The 22,966-nt window shown below is 40.7% G+C and overlaps 3 protein-coding genes across 4 annotated transcripts in view; all 3 read left to right on the top strand.

Moving 5' to 3' along the window:
* The first annotated feature begins 1,685 nt into the window (after nt 1–1,685).
* On the top strand, nt 1,686–15,060 carry LOC111230826 (COBW domain-containing protein 1-like). 2 transcript variants are annotated; one of them, XM_022757670.1, is made up of 16 exons: nt 1,686–1,777; nt 2,128–2,260; nt 2,493–2,579; nt 2,994–3,090; nt 3,418–3,509; nt 5,514–5,573; nt 6,370–6,407; nt 7,790–7,836; nt 8,425–8,511; nt 8,667–8,711; nt 9,418–9,474; nt 11,663–11,714; nt 13,584–13,652; nt 13,749–13,814; nt 13,955–14,081; nt 14,493–15,060. In XM_022757670.1, the coding sequence occupies exons 2-16, from the start codon at nt 2,146–2,148 to the stop codon at nt 14,564–14,566; spliced, it is 1,113 nt and encodes a 370-aa protein (XP_022613391.1). In that variant the 5' UTR covers nt 1,686–1,777; nt 2,128–2,145; the 3' UTR covers nt 14,567–15,060. The 2 variants fall into 2 exon arrangements, with proteins under 2 accessions (XP_022613391.1, XP_022613392.1); XM_022757671.1 differs by having other exon boundaries at nt 1,686–1,797.
* A 2,010-nt stretch (nt 15,061–17,070) lies between these two features.
* Nucleotides 17,071–18,138, top strand: LOC111230931 (forkhead box protein D5-A-like). Its single transcript, XM_022757829.1, has one exon. It carries the CDS (start codon nt 17,071–17,073, stop codon nt 18,136–18,138), a length of 1,068 nt encoding a protein of 355 aa, XP_022613550.1.
* A 1,198-nt stretch (nt 18,139–19,336) lies between these two features.
* The window catches only part of pgm5 (phosphoglucomutase 5), a 27,257-nt gene continuing 23,627 nt past the window's right edge, over nt 19,337–22,966 (top strand). The window contains exons 1-5 of the mRNA XM_022757730.1: nt 19,337–19,993; nt 21,853–22,015; nt 22,150–22,296; nt 22,424–22,549; nt 22,726–22,916. Coding sequence (XP_022613451.1) covers nt 19,736–19,993; nt 21,853–22,015; nt 22,150–22,296; nt 22,424–22,549; nt 22,726–22,916 — 885 coding nt within the window. The 5' untranslated portion in view covers nt 19,337–19,735. The remainder of the gene's footprint in view (nt 19,994–21,852; nt 22,016–22,149; nt 22,297–22,423; nt 22,550–22,725; nt 22,917–22,966) is intronic.

Here is a 22,966-nt window from a genome sequence, read left to right as displayed (position 1 = left end):
ACCTGACTGACTGCAAGCAAAAGATTAAATGGCCTACTCTGAAATGGAACCTGCTGACTGCTTCTCCTGCTTTGCTCATATTCATAAAGTCAAGTCCAGTAAATTATATTGCTATCATGGAACTTTTAATTTCAATAATTTAATAATAAGAATTTTAATATTTATCATTTTAGCCTGTTACTTTTCTGCACCAGATGCTTTGAGGATGACATCCCAGTTTGATCTCTAACAATGAATGGGGCCCATTCCATGCCACAAGGCTATAAAACATTTGTGTAATTTTCTTACACCAAAATGAGTGTTTTAAATTTTAAGATTTATATCCAATTAAAAATCTGTTAGGGGGTACACTACTACTACTGCTACTGTAGATTATGGGGTTAATGTGGTAACTTAGTGGCTCAAAGTGATTTCAGCTATATATAACTTAAAGTAGCCTGACAAATGAAAGCAAGCCTTTGACTTTACAGAATGGCATTTGCAAGCAAGTCTATACCTCCAGAGTATGTTTTTCTGTTTTCTGTATTCATTTTTCTGTATTAGTTCATGATTTGCACTCAATATCTCTTACTGTGCAGGGTTCAGTTAAAAAGAGTAATGGATTTTCTGAATTCCACATTTTCATTTGTTACTTTAGTGGAATACACATCTGTTGAAGTCAGTGCCCCTTGTGTTAATTTATGAATTCTCTGTGTTGTCTATAGCTTTAGGAAAGATAATACAAACTTAACTGTTCTTGGGCACAAGAATAACTTACGTGACATTTAACCCTTTTATTCAGTCAAAACTGCTTTCAAATGAATGAACTGTATGTTTGTGAATGTTGTGATTAGTTGCAGTTTACCTTCACTTACCACTGCAGTTTATGGATTTTTGCTGCTGCTTGTGAACTTTGAACATTCCTTCAATGTGTCTTTTAATAAAAGAGCAGGTAATTTAACCTGACTCTACCCTTCAAACAAGGGAAGGGCTGACATTTAGGCCCACCACCAGAACAGTAGGCCTAATGGGCCGAGTCTGGCATGTGTCAGCCTATACTTTTGGGATTGGTTGTGTGTTGTTGGACTCAGGCAACTAGTCGGACCGCACTTCAGCCAGATCTCTGGGCTCAGACCCGGCCGAGTCTTTGCCAGAATAATTTGAGTGCACAGTGGGACTTTCTCAGAACAGACAAATAAATTTAGCAAACGCACAAATTACATTTTGAACAAAAAATAATCTTGAGCAATTAATCAATTAAATTAAATTGATTCAACTCAATTAAAATAAATTAGGTTTTCCGTTTATAATATAAGCTGTATTGTGACGCAATAATAATACTATAATGTCTTTAATTTGAAATGTGTTTATCTCTGATAGTTTGTTTCATTTACTTTGCCTTGTGTGATCAGTAGATGGAAGCAGGCATATCATAAGCCGGTTCCAGTGACCCTCTTGTGGTGGATACTTGTCATCACACCAAGTTTTGTCTGAAAAAATTGCTTCTGGGACGGAGAAAAACAAAAATGTTGAACAAAAACTATTTATTGTCACGACAAGGTTGTAATTATTTATCATTTATTCGTCGGTTAACTGTAATGTTATTTCACCCCCCTCCCTTACCAGACTTTGTGTCATGATGAAGGGCAAACGAAAGCGGAACCATTGTCGCTGTTTCAGGATTTCAACGGAGTCTCTACAGTGTAGCGCGCTGTCTGAACGTGAAGCTAGAGCAGTGCAGTTGCTAACATTTTTGGTGAAAACTTTGATTATCGGCATTTACAAGAGGAGCAACCAGGTAATTCATCTATAGCCCTTGTAAGTCAAGGAAAGTCGGTCTGTTTTGCTGACGTGTTGAGCAGGTGTTAGGATAAAGTCCATGCAGTCCTATGATCATTCTCTGCTTACTTAGTGAGTGCTAATCTGTTGCTAATATTGCAGAGAGTGAATGCATGTTGGGTTTTTAAAAAAAAATGATTGCTATAATTATGACTTGTAAGGAAGGGGTTGTGACGCCACCAAAATCCTGTTTTATTTGCAGAGTATTTATGTTACATTATTACGGTTTTGTTATACATCTGTTCATGACTGTTTATAATGTATCTGTGCACTGATGCATCACATCAAATCCATCTTTTGCACCTGTAGACAAACATTATTTCTGGAATGGATGGCATAGTGATGGAGGAGGAGGATGATTGCCCAGAGTTGGTGCCCATTGATACCCAGCCTGGTCCTCCTGCAGAGCAGATACCTGTCACCATCATCACAGGCTACCTTGGTAAAATAGTATCTGCGTTACGCACATCTTTAATAAGATTAGCAACAGGATTATAATCTCACTCAACTGGCACTCCATCCTCCAGCTCTGATCCTAGACTAGAGTACTGTGCACTCTCATAATGATTAAAGGCTGTTCTTCATCATGAGTATTAGAAAAATGGTATTTACTGATGGTTTCCACTAATAACCAGTATTCCTCACAAATCCAGTGCTTTCCTGTTTCTTTGTAGGTGCTGGAAAGACCACACTCCTGAACTACATATTAACAGAACAACACAACAAGCGGATTGCTGTCATACTCAATGAATTTGGAGAGGGTAAACTCATTACATACTCTGTAGAACTCAAAATTAATATATACAAGTTCTTCAGTCAAAAGGTTCACTACACTTGATACTACATATGTGTTGCCTGTCTGACTGTTGTGTTTCCAAAGAGTTCCACTAGAGAGCAGCAGAGTAACACTTTGCCTTGAACCCAGAGCAGCTCTGTACCACAGTTTATAAAAATACAGTGCATTATATTTTCATTGAGCTCAGCATTATTTTACACCTCAATTTTCTTACGATATCAGTGTTGTATATTTATTCTGCTATTTTTAGGCAGCTTAGGCTGTAAAATCAGTCCCCCCAGTTCCCGTTACTTTGTTTTCAGACTTCTTGACAGCAATATGACATCTTTGGTACAAAGTGCTCAGTCTCTAACAGTGACTCTAACTGCTCCCCCTGCAGGCAGTGCTCTGGAGAAGTCCCTTGCAGTGAGCCAGGCAGGAGAGCTGTATGAGGAGTGGCTGGAACTGAGGAATGGCTGCCTCTGCTGCTCTGTAAAGTATGGAGATAAACCGTTGCCCACTGTTACAATAGAATAAAATCAAAGGTTGCTTTTAACTTTTTACTTTGTTTTTGTTACAAATTAGGCCATAAAGGCAAAGCTAATGATAATGCATCAACTTTCCCATGCATTATGGACTACTGTGTTATGAGGGTCTACTGTAGGTCCAAAATAATAATGTTTTATGTTTATTTATTTTGTGTTTACAGTATCTTGCGTCGTACTTAATTCAGTATGGTACCATAGAAATAATGTGGACATTTTGTTTATCAGTTCTGCATGTGCCCTTTTTAATCATTTGTGGCTGTATTATTAATTCTTCAGGGACAATGGTCTTAAAGCTATTGAGAACCTGATGGAGAAGAAAGGAAAGTTTGACTACATCCTGCTAGAAACCACAGGACTTGCTGATCCAGGTACACGTTTGCAAGTTAAAGTAAGAGCAGTTATCGTATAAATCTTTAGTTGCTTTGTTTTATTTAAACTAAACTAAACTAGTTTCAAACTCCACACAGCAGATAGACAGTTATTTGCCTCCCGTAAAACCTCATGGACTCAGCAGCTATTTCACCTGAAGGTGTGGGTGGGCTGGAGGCAGTGGGGTGACTTGTTTGTTTCAGCCCACATACACAACACATGACACAAACCAAAATCACATCATTGTTTTCACAAGTTCGCAACAGAGCTGCACGTCTCATGACAGACCATACTCTGAAAGATCACATGGAGACTTCTGCACATGGCTGGTATTGACAGTAAGTTATAGTGGTCAAAATTAAACTAAATGCGGTCTTCATATCCTTGCGTCACATTGTCCCAGAACTGTTTACATTGGCTCCACCGCCAGCCCCTAATGGTCTACTTAAAAATGAACTGTGACTTAAGACTGTTGCTGCTTAAAGTCTTTTCTGTCTTTTTATTTCACTCAGAGCAACTTAGTGTTCCTGGCAGAAATATTTAGGGAAGACCTGTGGGTCAAGCGATGCATTTTTTATTTCTTAATGTGTCTAAATATTGCATAAACCCCTGCAGATTTCTCTGTAAAACCTGCATCAGAAGTTAAACATTTTCTAACTCTGAGGACCAGACTTGTGTTGCTGTGACAGGAGCATCCAAGGAGCCTATTTCCATCATGGCAGCCAAAAAAAAAAAAAAAAAAAAACACCTGTCTGTTCAACGCTCAGGTTTGAATCAGGAAATCAATATTAGGCTATCAGAGGGTGAGAGCTGTGGCGATCAGGGTGTATCGCTAAGTGACAGGTGTCAGGAGGTAGCGGCACGGGCAGACACACACCACTTGGCCTCACAGACAGAACCAACAGAGCACGCTCAGACTCCGGGCTGTCTTCACATTTCTGCATTGTCATTGGCTGAGACAGGCTTGTTATCGACTAGGACGGGTCTGTCATTGGCTCCAGCAGCGCCGTCAATCATAAGGGCTCCCAGGAGATTCTCCCCTTCCATTCAGGAAGAGGTTGGATGAGTTATGTGAAACATGCCACTCAAAAACAGTGTTTTCATTACGCATCCATCAAATATTTACAATGCTTTCTTATTCTCACTTGGCAGTTTGACAAAAGTGCATTATGTGAACAAGCTGTGGCTGGCATGGTAACATAGGGTCTTGTAATAACCGCATTCACAGGAAAATAGGAACAAACCAAATGTACCAGCAGGACATAAACAATTGAAAGCTTCTGATATTGGTTTTATCTGCTCTACAGATCTCAGTCAGAAAAAAAAAAGCATCCAGGGTTTCTGAAGTACTGCAGTGCCGACTTCAAACACAAATACTTTAGATGTGGATGTCACTGGATAAAGTAAATTCATCTAGTGCTGAAATCATTAATTTAGTGACAGACAATTATTTGATAATCAATTAAAGCGACGTTTCTTATCAAGTAAAAATGCCTTAAATTTTACTATTTCTGACACTTTATAGTTTGATTATTGATTAATTGAAAGAAAGAATCTGTAAACAAATCAATAATCAAAATAACCTTTAATTGCAGCCCAGAATTTACCGAAAGAATTAAGAATGTAAGCTTAGTGGTAACATGACTTAGTATGTGACTGCACATGAATTCTGAAAAACATTGTGCAATTTCTTTATTGTATTCATAATTTTTACATTATGAATCTTTTTTAATCAAACATTTATGACGTCTGCCAGTGTTTAATATAATTTTACTAACTTAAGTAATTCCCATGTAATGTGCCAAGAGCTGCATTTTTATTATCAACTTTCTCTTCTCTTGAAGACCTAATGAAGAAATTAGTAAAAATGTGATGAAATATCTCAAGGCTTCCGTTCACTTTTCTCCCCCTGCCACTAATTTTTTGGTGATTTAGATTTTTATGTTCTTTATTATCATTATCAGTCATTTATATCTAATATACCAATTCATATCTCGTGGCAGGAGCTGTGGCCTCCATGTTCTGGGTTGATGCAGAGCTTGGCAGTGACATCTATTTGGATGGTAAGATATTTGAAATGGCACGTGACTCTTTGCCCTCGGTGCACCGACACTGATTCGGGCTGTCGCTGTTTGTCTGCTGCACTAAACATGATTTCTCAGATATCATTGGTCTGTCTGATGTAACTTCAAATGAACAATGCATTTTAGTGCAGCCATTTAAAAACATTACACTGATTAATGATGGTGCTGTAATTCAAAGTCTGAATTTTGTTTTTGTACTTTAAAAGGCTTTAACTCTTCTTCTTTGCAAAAAACACGGTAGACCTAGCACAAATGACAGGTCTAGTCGGGGGCAATATGGGTAACGATCAGCATTTAAATTCTTGCTATTAGCCAGACACCACTTTTTACTTACCTGGTGGATTAAGCACTCAGCCCTACATTTCTGGATTTAAAAACTCTCACTGTTCAGTGCTTTGATTAAATATTTTGTGTCTGTGTTATGGCTCCAATTCTAGTACAATTTGGAAGAGACATCCCATGCCCAAATGGTGCCTGCCTTGTTTGTGGGAATGTCATATTTTTACTGGTGTGTGTGTGTGTGTGTGTGTGTGTGTGTGTGTTTGTGTTTGCATGAATGGTGTCTTGCTCAACACACTAAATACTCAGCTGTCCGTTCTGTTGTGACAGGCTGGTCGACCAAAAGTGTGGTTCAAATAGCTGAGAAAGTGGTGTAAGCAATCAGACAAAACTAAACACCAAAAGGCAACTGCAGCTCAGAACAGAATGTGCACATGTTGTGGTGCTGTCCTACATTCATTGATCCCTAATAACTTGTATATTTTGTTCATCCTAGGCATCGTCACTGTCATTGATGCCAAATATGGGCTACAGGTATGTGATAAGTGACTTTTCAGTTTTGAAATGCTTTATCATGTCTAGATCTGACATAATTATATTAGTAAAGTGGATACCTTAATGAACAGAAAATTAAGTGACAGAAATCTCAATATTCGGTTAATCTCTCATGTCATTTATCAAGCAAAAAATGGTCAACATTTGCTGGTTCCAGCCTCTCAAATGTAAAAAAAAAAAAAATAGCTGCTTTCCTCAGTCTGTCTGTTTGTAAATTGAATATCTTGGGCTGTTGATTGGATATGACAGGCAGTTTGAAGTGATCTGTTGAATGTTGTGATTGGTATTTTTCACAATTTCCTGACATTTTATAGGCTCTTTGAGTGATTGATAAATCAAAACAGCATTAAAAAAAAATAATAATTATTGGTTGCAACTCTAATAATGTTACCAAACTTTGAAGTGTATGTACGGTATTTCCTTCTGAGCACTGACATCTAAAAATAAATTCAGCTCAAAATGACTTTAAAGCCAAACTACTGTTCCTATACCCCCAGTGCAGAGCATCACGCTTTACATACACCCTGCCCTCCCGACGGTATTTAAAAGGAACAGGATAAGTGACACCTAGATAATGGGCTCTAATTTGAAGGTGTCATGCACAGTGAGGTGATGCGTTAGGTGTTGCTCTGTCTTCCAAGTGGAGAGAGGCGGGATGAAGGAAATGATGACAGAAAGAAGGAGAGGATAACTTATAGTGAAGGAGTAATTGATATCAGAGATGTGAACATTGTAATAGGACTGTCACATCCACTCACCCGCCTCTCCCCTCACCTGCCTCATGAAATATCCGTCCGTCTGCGATGTTTCAAGTTTAACCTGAGCCCTTGGCCTCACGCTCTGTGAAAGGCCTTTGTCTCTTGATACAGAGGTTGTCGAATGAAAAGCTGCAATCTATTATGTTTTTTATTTAATATGTTTTTGTCAGTCATTCCTTCGGAGTTAAAGCCGTGGCGATCCAGGCAGTGACAGATTCATGTCAGATTGACACTCAGGGGGTCAGGATCCAGATTAACACCTCCTGCTCTGTCTGTTATTAGATATTAAACTGTTTTGGAAAATGCTGCATCCCCAGTGCAAGAACAGGACACAAACAAAATGAAAAGGAATCTCCTGTGGTTTCATGTGTTGAGAAAGTCTCTTAGTTCACAAAAATGATGAAATACAGGCATTTTCTTTTATCAATTTATCCGTCACATCTTGTGTTGGCTGTTGCAAATGATTGCTGATATTTCTATTTTGTTCAAGAATGTGCTTAAAGTTGGAAATGTATACGGTCAGCATGAGCAGTTTTGCACTTTTAAATCCTTTGCAATCCTGGTGCATGTGTAAGTTATGCCCGGTGTCTCTTCTTTCTGTAGCAACTAACCGAGGAAAAGGCAGATGGACTCATCAATGAAGCAGTCAGGTATGTTTAATGCAGGTTTTGTGCTAAGCTGACATGAGTGAGTGTTCCATGGAAAAGAGAGCGAATATGTGTATTTCCCAAAATGTGAAAATATTCCTTAAAAAGTAAACAAACCGCTCGGTATCCACCACACCAGGTCAGCAGACTCATGCCGCCTGTCTGTCTGTCTGTCTGTTTGTCTGTCTGTCTGTCTGTCTGTCTGTCTGTCTGTCTGTCTTCTGTCTTCTGTCTTCTGTCTGTCTGGGCATCTTTCTGTCTGTCTCCTCCAGCAGCTGTATGGTGGTGGTGGTGTTGTTGTTGAACAAATACACTGATGAAGAAAGACCAGTTGCACGACCCTTTGCATTCTTTGTCTTTGTTTGTGTTTTCACCTCTTAACCAAACAGTGTTCACTTCCCATTTGAGTTTGGCATGTATTGCCCACTGCCACCCATGAACACTTTCTGCATGTACACAGAATGAAGAAACAGTTTGACAAAGCAATGACACGATTTTAATTTTGGACATTTCTAAGGGGGATTTGTGCAAATTTTGAAGAGTATGTTCACTTGCCAAATAAACACCATGTTATTATTAATTTCTTTTCAGACAGATTGCTCTCGCTGACCTGACCATTATCAACAAGACAGACCTGGTGAATGAGGAGGAACTGAACCAAGTCAGAGACACTGTCAGGTCGACAATCCCATACTTTATGCTTGATAACAGGAACAACAACAAATACAGGAAGATGTATCTGTTGTTGTTCCTGTTATTAAGCTGCATGTGTAAACTTTGGGCCATGTTACCTTACATGTAGCCTGATAATAACTTTTTTCTCTTCACCTCAGGTCGATAAATGGTCTTGTCAAGATTCTAGAAAGCCAGAGATCACAGTAAGTCATGTATTTTCTGGACAGAAACATGATCATTTTGTTTGATAAGGTTATGTAGCTTTTCTGTGGCCAGGCTCCCTGCTTTGTTTAGTGCAACAGATGAGCTCCACGTGCTGCTCCCCCTCAGATCTTTGTATCAAAGATGAAGCAGCTCAAGCGTGACACTGCTCATGAGAGACCCCCAACACTCACACACGTATATATACACAAACTGCTGCGACCTGAGTAAACACCAAACCTTCAATGGTGTCCAGTTACCCACAAGTCTTTGCTCTTTGACCCCCGGGTCTTCAAGCTGACATGGTTGCATATGCATCAGTGTACATACGTGCAAAAATGTGTGTGTGTGTGTGTATGCACATTCTGTGTTAGCACGTTGTGTGTTGTTAGACCCAGGTAGCATCTGGCTAACACAAGCAGTGTGTATCAAAGGTTTGGGTGTGTTTTGGATCTGCTTTGCCCCCCCCCCCCACAGAGTTCAGACCAGGGTGAGCAGATGAAAGACACCGTGTAGCGAGGGGTTAATCAGAAAAACATTCCCACAACTTTTTGCTTGAGTCAGTTCACCTGGTTACCCTTAATGTTAGTTTTAGCCAACTTGTGGCAAACGCTGAGATCTCTCACTTAATTTATTTCCCCACAATGGTGAAGCTGGATTTTAAATGAAACTGGAAAAAGTAAAATAAGCAGTGGTCTTGTTCCACAGGGTGGATCTCTCTGAAGTCCTGGATCTGCATTCCTTTGACAGCAAGGATGGAGCCAAGTGAGTTGGTTTTGCCCCATTTCAGTCTCATGTACACAAAACATATTCATTCAGAAAAAATAAGTGACTGTAAGTGTCAAAAAACTGACTTTTAAGAGCCACACATAAGTCTAATATCAGTATTGACAATTCTGGCAATATATCTAATGATATTTGTCTCACATTGATTGGGTTATTAAAGAATTGTGACCAAGATATTTACTGAGAGGGACATTTCACAATTGAAAAATAAACTTTCCAAATAAAGATTACTAAATGATGTAATGGCAGCTCTATTTCTAACTTATTTACTTACTTGCATATTAGAAATGATAACATATTTATTTTTTCTTTAAAAGCAAAAACTATATATTCCACTCGCATAAAATAGGTAAACAGGTTAAAGAAAAATGCTTGAATACGTTGTTACTTGTTTGTACATGTTTTTAATGTTTTTAATGACAGGCTGTAAATGCAGCTGGCATTTTTGCACACATTGCCCCTCATTTTGAATGTAAAGTTGTATTCAGATATTTTTTAAAATAAAATTTTTAATTTTCTGAATTTAGTAAAGGTAATAAATGCAACATGGAAATCTTGTCTTATGGCTATGAGTGGATTTTTTAGGCTGAAACCAATACTTATATCCAATAGTTCAAAACATTTCCCAAGGATTTCTTTTTACTTTCTAGTGATATCGTGTCTTCAACATTTCTACGGATAACCCCAAATTTCTCACAAGAAGAAAATAAAGATATTTCACAGCTAAAAAAAAAAAAACTTGTCAGTGCTCTCTAGTAGACAACCTATGTAACAATGACACTTTTTAGATGAATTCAAATATATCGTACCTAACATGTCTTCACTGTAATTTCTTGTTGCGTATAGGTTGGAATGCTGTAAATGCCGATATCAGTGGATGTGTTGACCGTGTCAGTGATCGCTACCTGTGATGCTCTATTTTAAAACTTGCAGTGAAAGATCAAAAACTTATTTTGAGTGCACTGATGGCCTTTGTTGCTAGCCTGTCTGAACTGTGTACCCAGCAGTCTCTGATACCGTTGCTCACCGCGTTGCCCTCTAATTAACAGACTCTTTTATTGAGCATCCCCCTGTTACACCACAGGGTGGTCATCATATTGTATCCCCTGTAGAATGTCATTCTCATGAATAGAGTCAATGTTCATCCCTTCATGTGAATGAAACGGGCCTCGGTGTTAAAGCTCTCTTACATGCCCTCAGTCAGTGTCTCTGAGACCAGCTGCAGAGGATTAGAGCTGTGTGTGTCCACTGGCTCCTGAGGAGTCCCCCATGTCCCAACAGATAGCTCCTTTCCCCTGCCTTTGAGAGTCCAGGCCCCTCCTCCACTCAGTCCCATGCTGGCTGTTTGAAGCGGCCCCCCGCTGCTCTGCCTGTGTGGTACTAACAGCACACAGGGCTCAAGCTGCTGGACACAACATTTAGCCTCCTTGTGAGGTCTGATGGAGAGAGCAAGGCCTGTAGTTTGTTTGGGGGTGGGGGTGGTGGGTGTTTTGTAGGATTTAATTGCCATTTCTAAAGTTTTCACAAGTCCATTCAGGAGTTGTGTCATTAAGCAGTGATACAGCACACTTTGTGTTATACTGTGAGATCAAAACACAAAGAAAAAACGTTATAGTCCACTCTTCTGCAGAAAACGTGAAGGATGTGGATAAAAGAAATAAAAAAGCTCAAGTCTGTTGGTTTGTACTGCAATGTACAAACCTGTAAAGCCTCACTGATAATAAAAATGTATTTTTCACAATGGGCGGCAATAACAGTGAGCTACAGATAAACAACTTAAAATAGAGAAGACAAAATATGCCACAAAAACAGGATTAAACAGGAATGTGATTATGAAATAATGAATACAGTTTCTAAAACAATCATGTCAAAGATAATATCTGGAAACAACCTAACAACAACCTTTGGCTTGAAACTTATGTCTACTTACTTACTTATGTCACTCCATCATTACACAACATGAAACTATGCATTACAGCTGACAGATACACTTGGGAACATATTTAACAATTTATTATAAACTATTATTTAAATCCTTTATAAAATTAATTTTGGTTTTCTGCATTTAGTGCAACACTGTCATCTTTTTAAGTGAAAATGAGTCTCATGTAATGAATGAAACTGGAAAAATATGTCACGGCGTTTAAACATTTCTCTCCTCTGAAAGTCTAGCAGAGAAACTCCAGCTTGTGAAACCTACAAGGCCTCATCTCGACAAGGTATTGTTTGTGTGCTCTGAACTGTTTCACACTTATGCGCTCCCTGTACTTACTCTCTTCCAGTTTTCCTTGTTTTGTTTGCTAATTTATTTCAACGCATCATTTCCTACAGAGTAAAGAGGGATGCGATCTCCTGAGGCTAAATTTTTGCCTTGCATTCCCCCAGGCTGTGACACCGCAGTGAAAACTCCCTCCCTGCTTTGGTTTTTGTATTGAGATCAACTTGAAGCTTTTGATGTTTTCTTGTTACACTACAAATAGATGCGGTCTCGGTCATACACGGCAGCGCAGACACCGATTCACTCGAGACTTAAAGAGACTGGGCGCACTGTGTTGGCTAGACTGACTAGAGTCTTGGCTACATATTATTGCTTTACAGTTGTTGAGCTGAATGCAGATGTCATAAAATGTAGCACACGGACCACGTTTGACCAGATAATTAGCAGCTGAGTGTCGGATATGGGAATGGGAAGCCTCTAGTGTAACAAGTCCAGCTATTTTCTATGAAGATGTAAAGAATGAAAAAATATTTATTTCAGGATTGGTCTCATATCATATCATTTCTCTTGATGTTTCATCAGGCTTTAGAGCAAATGACTCCTTGCAGCAATTAGGCCTCATGTTGTTTTCAGTTGTGCTTTATAACCATGAACTTTTATCACAGGATGAGGACAGATGAGGGTTGTTTGTGTGAGCAAATAATGGTATTGTTGTCTGTTTTCTCCAGGTTCCCTTTCCCGCATGAAGCTCAGCGTCCCTCAGACCCCCAGCCCCCCTGCCCCCCCCTTCTTCCCCATGTTGCTCTTTTCATGTAAATGAGAATGCTGTTTTTCTGTTGTTATACCAAATGACAAGGAAGTGTGTAACCTTAACACTTCAACACAAAACCCCCAAATATCTGCAAAGTGCTCTTTTAATGCTGTAAGGAAGTACTGAGAGGACAGACTGTGTGTGTGTGTGTGTGTGTGTGTGTGTGTGTGTGTGTGTGTGTGTGTGTGTGTGTGTGTGTGTGTGTGTGAGAGAGAGAGAGAGAGAGAAAGAGCGAGAGGGGCGGCAGATAAAGAGAGGTGCCGTTGTTGGTAGTTGTGGTTTTTGACATGGTCATTGACAAAGTCATCAGCCGGGGTGTAAAAAACACTTCTTTTGTTTAATGTTCATTATGACTTTGCTAATTTCAGAAACCCAGAAATGTATGCTAAAATGTATTTTAAATAATATTACTCAGGACATGAAAACATAAAACCAGTGTTGCAGTGTAATTTAACCAAGTACTGAACTTAAGTACAATTTGAAGTACTTGTACTTTACCTGAGTATATTAATTTCACGGTACTTTATAATCTACTCCACCGCATTTCCCATGGAAACATTTAAATTTTTATACAACCTCATTTATCTGGCAGCTATAACTTAGTTTTTATACAGAAAACATGTTATTATATAATATGTATTGCTAAAGATTAAACTACCTAACAGTGTAGTATTGACAGAATCAAACTAATAATGTTGTAATACCAGTGATATAATATTGTATATGATTACTATAACACTGTGCATGGGGGCATTCTGCATAATGAGTATTTTTACATGTGATACTTTATTGTACTTTTGTTGATATACTTCAGTCAGATTTTTAATGGATTATTTTGTCATCGTGGTGTTGGTGCTTTTACTTGAGTAAAAGACCTGAGTATGAATTTCACTACTGCATTGAAAGTACTTTTGTGTATTTCAATTTCACATAAAGTGTCACTTATGTGTTTTTCCGTGATGAAAAATGTTGAAAAGTGCTATAATTTTTCAGAATCACAAAATGTTCGATTTCTTGTATGAATTGATTTCTGTGTGGTGTGTTATGTGTCATCCTCAGAGTATTTTAACTGTGACGTTTGAAGTGGCTGGAAATCTCTCTGAGGACGCCTTGAATGTTTTCATACAGGTACAGACGCTCTGCATCATTCAGATCCCCCGCGACCATTAGCTATAGCACAACAAAGTCCTTTGAAAAGTAAACACCCGTTTTCCACTGTTTCAGGATCTCCTATGGGAAAAGATGTTCAAAAACAAAGAAGGGCAACCCATGACAGTCATCCGGTTAAAGGTACAATAGAGCACAGTAGTCAGCCCAGTGGCAGCAGTGATCAATAACAGCAGCTTTATTATCCATATTAATCAGTTCCAAACACTTCACTCAGTGTGGGTTAATGTGTCACTCGTGACTTGTGACTTGTGTGTTTTCAGGGCATAGTATCATTTGCAGGAAACGCCCACCAAGTGATGCTGCAGGGGGTCCACGAGCTGTACGAGCTGAATGAGACTCCACAGCTTTGGGAGGAGAACCTGCGGATCAACCGACTGGTCTTCATAGGTGAAGACACACACAGACACACACACACACACACACACACACACACACACACACACACGCTTCTTTCACATTTTTATCTTCACACAATTCTTAAACACCACTGTAAAGGCAGCCAATTCACTGAGTTGCGTTAACTGATTAAAATGTCTTTTATTGATAATCTTCTGTTCAAGTTTTTAAAGTAGTTTATGTGGTAATGTAGCAAGCGTGTATGTAACAAAAAAAAGTTTGTTATATGTTACAGATTATTCAGAAAGTAGAAACAGTGTTCAGTTTAGTCTTTTAGTCATTGCACATCAGGTTAGCGGAAAACGCAAAAATGTGAAATTTGACCACACGCACGATATCTTTGTTTGTCTGTGTGCACATATAGCTGCACTGTGTTGACGCTTTCTCCAATCTGTTTTGCAGGCAGGAACCTGGAAAAGTCCGTTCTGCAGGAACAGTTCATTTCTGTAGTTATGCAGGGGGCAGAGGGAAACTAGCGAGAAGCTCATCTCTCCGCTTCACATCCAAAAGTGTTGATTCTGGAGCAGAAGTTTTGGCTTTGGCCATCCATAAATCGGGGACTGTGTTTCAGATGTTGATTCCTTTCCTTCATGAGGATGAGGTATGTCTGAGGATGGCTAAAGTTACTGTAGCAATCATGACAGTAAATTTAAATTGTGATAATCCATCACAACCAGCTTTAAATGCTATGGTATATCACAGGAAGTGTGTTTATGTTGCTGTAGTGCCTGAGCTAAATGCTGTTAATTGCTTCTCTCCCTGGAAACTTTCCAAACATGACCTCTATAAATAACCCCGAAAAAAAAAATTTAAATGTGCACACACACAAAGATACCACAGAAAAGTTTTATAAAGACGGCTTTGTAAAATCTGCAATTTTTGAAGGTGGGGACAAATAGTGTTAGAGGTTGCAAAGAGGTGCACATACTTTATCAAGTCTGGTACAAGACTGTACTTTGTAAATGAAGCAGCCCTGCTTGTATTTTTAAATTATTCAAAATAAAGTTTTTTTTCTGAACATGTTATTCTGAGACTGTTGTAATATACCTAAACAAAATAATCATGTGTAAACGTGGCTTGTTCTAGCTGACGACAGCAGACTATTAACATGACAGAGACAGTGCCTTTGTGGAAGGTTCACTATGATACTCAACAAAGTGTGAAAAGAGGCTCCAAGAGCATTAACATCTTAGCTTTCATTGTTATGAAACGCATATAGAGAGTTTTTTAAGGTTTGCATCAAGTGAAGAGACGATGATGAGAGAAACGTTTGTTTCACAAGTGTGACAACTCAGATATTATAGGAAAGTAATAATTTACAACTAGTATCCTAGAAAATACAATTATAATTGGCTCCAATTTATTGTTTCTTAACATTTTGTTAGTGCCATGAAAACCTATAATCTGTGCATCTAAACTGGGTGAATAATTTATTTAGCTTTCTACTACAGTGAAACAGTCCAGTTGTTACCGGTTTTATTTAAAATCTGTATTTTTACTTGTTCCCAATGGAATTGTAACCTTTTTTTATTACTATTCATTTATCTACTTTGTCTGTCCCTTTGAAAGCTAATCTGACATTTCTGGCTCAGTTTCAGTTGCTGATAAAACTACATTTAGATGTTTTTCCCTCAGCTGCGTGTGTGGTGCTGCCATCTGCACCTGCAGCTTCAGTGAAGTTTGTGCTTATAATACTTGACAAATTACAGCCATTCTGTTTCTTGGTATTTGTTGTTTAAGCTTTGATTGGTAAAGTCATGTGAGAACCATCATCCTCACACAGCCTGCGCACACACACACCACACACCACACACCACACACACACACACACACACACACACACACACACACACACACACACACACACACACACACACACACACACACACACACACACAGTAGGCCCAGTCAGGTGAGGAAATAGGTGGAGTTTTCCCAACTTGGTCATTTGCAATGGAGATGGTTTAGCCGAACGGTTTTGGCACATATCCGCTGTGAACCGGTTTGCTTTGAGGATGGCTCTGCTTATTCATCCCGGTCGTAAAGCGGAGCTGAGCCCTGTAGCCCTGAACGCACCATGCAGCTGAGCCGTTTCCTATTCGATTCTGATGCTGATGGTCTCGTTAAGGCGACTATTGCCTCTTTTCTCTGCTGGCCGCGGGAAGCCCTGCCACGGCCATTTTCATGGTCACACCACCCGCGGGCATCTAGAGGTGGCAAACTAAACGAACCCGCGGGGGTTCCAAGGGGAAAACACTTGGGTTTCTTATCACGGGTTACAGGCTTGGTGTTAAAAATCCCAACAACATCCCACCTCCGACTCTGCTTCTGGATTTGTAAAGTCAAATGATTAAACAGCACAATAGCTTCATAACTTGCAAACCAGCTAAAATCATTTTCAATGTGTTTGATGTAGAGCAAAAAGCGGTTATCCAAAATAAAACACTAATGTGTAGAGGCCACACTTAAAACGCATTATCTCGATATAAAGAACTCTAGGCTGTGAAGCAGTAAGCTGTGGTTCTTTTTCTTTTTTTCTTTTTGAGAGTTTTTATTGATGTAATATATTACGTTGTTGGTTCTCATTCCAGTAGATCTCATAAAAATGTTGCTATATTGGCTAATATGCAAAAAATTACCACCAGAAAGTGGGCTTTCTGCGCACTTCAGGAATACCCTGAAGATCCCTCCCCACCTGTGTGCTTGCTTCCTCTGGCTCCCCGCGGTGAGGGGCTACTCTGATAGGTTCAGAGGGCTAATGGGACTGGCCTGCAGGGCAGCAGCCTCTCAACATATAAAGCCTCAGTTCTCCCTATCACAGCAAACAGCCGGCACACAAGGTTTAAGGAGACGCAGACGGCAGATGCGCTTTTACGCATGAATAGGTGCCTTTTGGTTTTTACGCACGGCGAACCATTAAGGCCTCGTTGGCAAAACTGAGTTTTTTCTTTACGCGTTTGTGAACAGTCCGCGTGTGGCCATGACTCTCTCCAGTGAATTTGAATCTTCACAACACGCCGCCCTGCCTCTAGAGGAGGATGAGATTGACATAGTGGGCGAGGATAGGTCTACCCACGGGCGTTTATATCGAAATGAGTGCTCTACGGACGCAGGCTCCTCAGCAGAATCTGGTGCTGAATTTGACTCTTCAGAGCCGGACTCATCGGGGGAGAGTGAGAACAGTTTCTGCGCAGACGCACCGCCGTCCAGGAAAGCCCAGAGCAGCTCGGTAAAGCCCCCCTACTCCTACATTGCCCTCATCACCATGGCCATCCTGCAGAGCCCGCTGAAGAAGCTGACGCTGAGTGGCATCTGTGACTTCATCAGCAACAAATTCCCCTACTACAGAGACAAGTTCCCCGCTTGGCAGAACTCCATCAGGCACAACCTCTCCCTCAACGACTGTTTCATCAAGATCCCGAGGGAGCCTGGGAACCCGGGCAAAGGCAACTACTGGTCACTGGACCCAGCCTCAGAAGACATGTTCGACAACGGCAGCTTCCTGCGCCGAAGGAAGCGGTTTAAGAGAAACCAGCCAGAGTTCAGCAAAGACGGACTTATGTTTTATTCCAGCTTGAACTGCTACCGGCCGTACGGGCAACCATATTGTGTACGGGGCCAGGTAAGCCCCCCGACCACTGCTCCTATCCGGTACATGCCCCTGCAGGAGGGCATCATGGTTCCTCCCTCTTCCTATCACCTTCTACCACAGACTCTGAACAACCACGGAAAGTGCAGTGGGCCTAAAGACTTCAGTGCGCAGCTTTGCGCAACAGAACCCGCTGAGCCAAAGCCTGGCCCCAAGGCAAAGTGCTCCTTCAGCATCGACAGCATCATGAGCAAACCCTCCCCCGTCGCTCCTCAGAACCCGAATCCACAGCAGAGCCAGCACAGCGCTCTCGGATACGGTCATCTCGTGTCGGGCCCCGCTGCCTGTTTGGTTCCGACGCTCCTGCAGACTCCCAGGACTCCATTCTGCCCCCCTGCCATGCTGAGCACTGCTCCTTTAATAAATGAGCATCTCAGACTCTCTTACCCTCGCTGCTGAAGCCTTTGGTCATAAGAAACTTTACAGTGTCTGTATGTTTGATGCTCTGTGAAGACACGTTGGTGTAGCTCATTTCTCAAAGAAATGTTTGAATTGCATGATATTTATGTGCGTTGACATTCAAAGTTATGTCTTTAATGAAACCATTGTACATAAGATGAGCGGTAGGCTAATATATATGTGACACTTGCTGGAGTGGAAACCCTCGCTAATGAATGTGTTTTTGTTATTAATTAATTAACGTGTGAAAATAAATGTCTGAAAAATAACTGCTATACTTTTTTTGTTTTAGGTTCTTTATTTGGCAACTTACAACAAAAATGTGCTGTGTGGTTCTGGTCATGGTGCAGAGGAGTTACAGAAGGAATAGAACAGCAGTCTGCCGAATTAGCTATAATATAAGATATAATAGTTGAGACAAAACTTCAAACTCATGTTCCAAACAACTAATGAATAGACATCATGTCATTTAAACGTGCAGAAGCCAATTTCATAAAACAATGTCGAAGACCTAAAAAATTAAAAAAAAATTAAAAAAAAAAATCTTTACATTTACACAATTAAAGTCATGATGTGTAACAGAAGAATAGAACCGTGTGTTTGTTGCAACCACAATTTAAAATTACATACCGAAAAGTCAAAAGTCACAAAATTATAAAAAATTGGAAGATATTTTAACATCTGTTATGTTATTATTTAGGATCTATTTGTTGTGGAATGAAACATCACTTGCGCTCTTTTAGATTTATAAGAAAAGATCAGTTCCTCCTTCCTGCCTCAAGGTCGCAGTATTTACCAAATTCTGGAGCGGACATAATGCATCCCGATGCTGACTTGCCGTGATGGGAGACCTTTTACTATGAGATTGCAGGCCAGTGACCGCAATGTCACAGATACGATTCCTTTTAGCATGTAAAATCGAGTCTATATGGTTATCAAAATTAGGCTGTATGCAGATAATCTGCAGGAGATGTAGACGATCCTGGTTCAAATAAAAAAAGACAACAACTTTGCTGTTAAGATGTTTTTGCGCAGCTCGCTCTCATTCCCCTCTTTTAAACTCCTGCAGGCCCTCAGTGACTACAGTCACGGACGGTTATGCCTTGGACAGGACAGACACAGGCAGTGTCCGGTTGCAGACCGGGCCTGAAACAATCCCCCTCTACCCTCAGTCAGAGGTCTATTTTTGGCCCGAGGCTCAGCTGATTGTGGGCCTTGAGGATTCTGGCCCTCCCTGATTTTTTCTGTTGCAGTCAGTTGTTCAGTCTTATTAGGAAAAGAGGGAGTTGTCTAACAGCAGAGGAGAGTTTTGCTGAATGTTAACTGAGGGATGCAGCTCTCTTGGCTTTAACATTAGTTGCCGAGGTGAGGACATTTCTGACTGAGTGTGTTTGCTTACATCCCTGTGTGGGGCTGCTGTCACTGCTCTTCTCCTCCAGAACAACTGTAACTTCACTTTACAGGCTGACAAGCTCCATCTCTGAGCCGTTCATTCACTTTACTTTTACTTTGTGGTCGGACACCACCAGCAGCAAACTCCAGACCTAACTCCCAAGTTGTCAGATCGGCGTCCTCCCGTTGGGTCCAGACGAGGAGGATGGAGACGAGCCCCATCCCGGTGGTGACGGTCCAAACCGCCCCCTTCGACGACCAGCGGCCCGGTACCAACGGGCTGCGGAGGAAGACAGCGGTGTTCGAGGGCAAGAAGAACTACCTGCAGAACTACATCCAGAGCGTGTTGTCCTCCATCGACCTGCGGGACCGGAATGGGTGCACCATGGTGGTGGGCAGCGACGGCCGCTACTTCAGCCGAGCTGCCATCGAAGCGATAGTGCAGATGGCAGCTGCCAATGGGGTAAGAAGGGAGGGGTGATCTGGACATACAGACACTGTCGTGCATTTGTTTCTACTATATTAACCTATTGGAAACACTTAAAACATGTAGAGGATTCACTCTCTTGCTTTTTCTTATTTTCTACAACTTGAATTCTACATTTTGATATTTTAATATTTAGTTTAATTATTATACTGTCTTTTGACTGCTGGAAAATGTGACAGTTAACCATGTATGAAAACAATTTGTGATATAAAACACTGACCGACTTGGAAAGTAGCAATTACCAAACTCCAGGAAGGTGCTTCACTGCTTCACACATGCCAGCAACAGTCATCACATTTTGGATTCAGGATGTTCATGTACTTATCCTGTAGCTTAATGGTTCCCAACCTGGGGGTTGGGAGCCCTACAAGGGGTCGCAAAACAACTGCCAGTGAAGGGAATAAGAAAACACAAAATTATTGTGAGTAAAATTGAATGGAGTATTTTCTCATCTTAACCTTTTCTTGTGGTATGAGGTATAGCTTTACCTACAATTATAATATAATACATAATATATAATATAAATAATTTTACTTGCATAATTTACATGTTACTTTACATATTTGGTGCATATTTGTTCACAATTACAGAACTGGCTGCTCTACCACCTCAGCTCATGCAGCCTGTCCTCATGCAAAGAGAAACTTGAAAGGTTCAGACTGAAAGTAATGTTTTGTGTAATTAGGACGTGCAAACTTGTCACCCATCCAAGAAAGTAACTGAACTCAAAGTGTCAGCAGCGGTAGCAGATAAATGAAAATAGGAAGACAGAGTGAGAGACACAGAGTGGAGGGAAATCCCCACAGCTCATTTAAAACGCTTGCTCTGAGATCTTTGTGATTGGTTTGGACGTTTTCCAAAGGAAAATCTGAAGGGAATATAATTTGTTTTTGACATCAGTCCGTTTTTTCTGCTGGCCCAGCCAAGTGTCTCTTGATGTCAGTCTTATCAGCACTTCCATCCATCCTGCTCTATTTTCCTGCCTACGTACGCCCCCCACCCCCACCCCCCCTCTCGCTGTTCCATCTGTCCTGGGCCAAACTACTTGCTTTGGGGATCCTCTGTTATAAAGCATTGAACCAAAATACAGGATAGTGGTAAATAGTGCAGATATTCTTCTCACACTGGCTTCTGAATATAATCTAAACAGAGTGAGAAAGAACAGAGCTATTTATACTGTATATGTTCTTAGGTTATTACACACAACACTGTGCAGGCTAAATGCATTTTGATGAGTACATAACTTCTGGTTTTCCTTCACGTTCTCTCTCAATCCTTGCTGGATGTTACAAGGATATACACTGACGTCAGGAGGATACATTCCTCTCTAGTGAGGACACTTTTATTTAGTATGGCTGATACGCAGGGGTATTATGGGATGCTGGTGGTATTACCACTTTAAAAGTAGCGTACAAATTGTAAATGGAGAGTGCAGCTCTGTTATATAGGCAACCCTCCTGGGGCAGATGATTTGCTTTTTACAGCGGGCTATCAGTTGGTCACCTGTAGAATGACGAGATGCTTCGGCCCAGTGTTGATTTCAGTCCGGGTCACACCTGGTTCTTGAACTTTTTCAGGTGAAGATTGAGGAAAAAAGTGTGTTTGTTATTTTTTTTTTTTTATTTGTCACAGTACCACACACAGTACCTGACACTTTTCTGCCTCATTTATGTGAAACATGGATCACTTTTTCACAGATTTTCTTGCCTGATTTTATATTAACACGTCAGACTTATGAGACAATTCTAGCATATCAGAAAGCATTATTACAATAGGTGACATCCTGGAATGATGTGAAACCGGCATTGCTCCTCACTAATATATTTGCTGTGCAGATTGGTCGTCTGGTGATTGGCCACAACGGCCTCCTGTCCACCCCTGCTGTTTCCTGCATCATCAGGAAGATCAAGGCCATCGGTGGGATCATCCTCACAGCTAGTCACAACCCTGGAGGCCCTGGTGGAGACTTTGGAATCAAGTTCAACGTGGCAAACGGAGGTGAGAAGGGATGTACTTTTTTTGGTCTGCTTTTTCAGGATGCTGGGAAGTTTTATGACTATCTGGAGAGAAAATTGAATGCCAGTGTTGGTTAAGTTTACAAATATTAATGTATGTCCTTATTTTGCCGGCAGGCCCGTCTTCGGACACAGTGATGGAGAGGATCTACCAGGTGAGCCGAACACTTGAGGAGTATGCCATCTGCCCCGATCTCCGCATTGACCTTTCCAGGCTGGGAAGACAAGAATTTGACCTGGAGAACAAGTTCAAACCTTTCAGAGGTACAACAGTCAGTCAGTCAGTCAGCCAGTTTTGTACATTCGTCCGTCAAATTTTAAATCTTCAGGCTTTTCAGTATCACTTTCTGATAAGCATCCAGTACTGATCATCTCTTCTCTGTGTTTCCAGTGGAGATCGTGGACTCAGTTGAGGTGTATCTACAGCTGCTGCGAAACATCTTTGACTTTAATGCCATTAAAAGTCTCCTCACAGCACCAGGTCGGCTGAAGATCCACATAGATGCAATGAATGGAGGTGAGACAAATCATCATTCCCTCGTATAAGCCCTGAGCTGCTGTTTATTTTGGCTATTTGGTTAATGTTCTCTTCTCTTCTCTTGTCTTTTCTTCTCTTCTCTTCTCTTCTCTTGTCTTCTCTTCTCTTCTCTTCTCTTCTCTTCTCTTCTCTTCTCTTCTCTTCTCATGTTACAGTGACGGGCCCATATGTACGTAGGATCCTGTGTGATGAGTTGGGGGCCCCTGCTAACTCAGCGGTCAACTGTGTCCCTCTGGAGGACTTTGGTGGCCGCCCTCCTGAGCCCAGCTTGACTTACGCCACCTCTCTGGTAGATGCCATGAAAGGAAGTGACTTTGGCTTTGGAGCTGCATTTGATGCGGATGGGGTAAGACATCTGGTATCTATGTCACGCTAATTTAATGTTTTTACAGCATT

The sequence above is a fragment of the Seriola dumerili genome, unplaced genomic scaffold, assembly GCF_002260705.1.
Source record: "Seriola dumerili isolate Sdu_G_001 unplaced genomic scaffold, Sdu_1.0 BDQW01000290.1, whole genome shotgun sequence".
Lineage (NCBI taxonomy): Eukaryota > Metazoa > Chordata > Actinopteri > Carangiformes > Carangidae > Seriola > Seriola dumerili.
The sequence above is the reverse complement of the archived record's forward strand: the minus strand, read 5'-3'. Positions and strand labels throughout refer to the sequence as shown.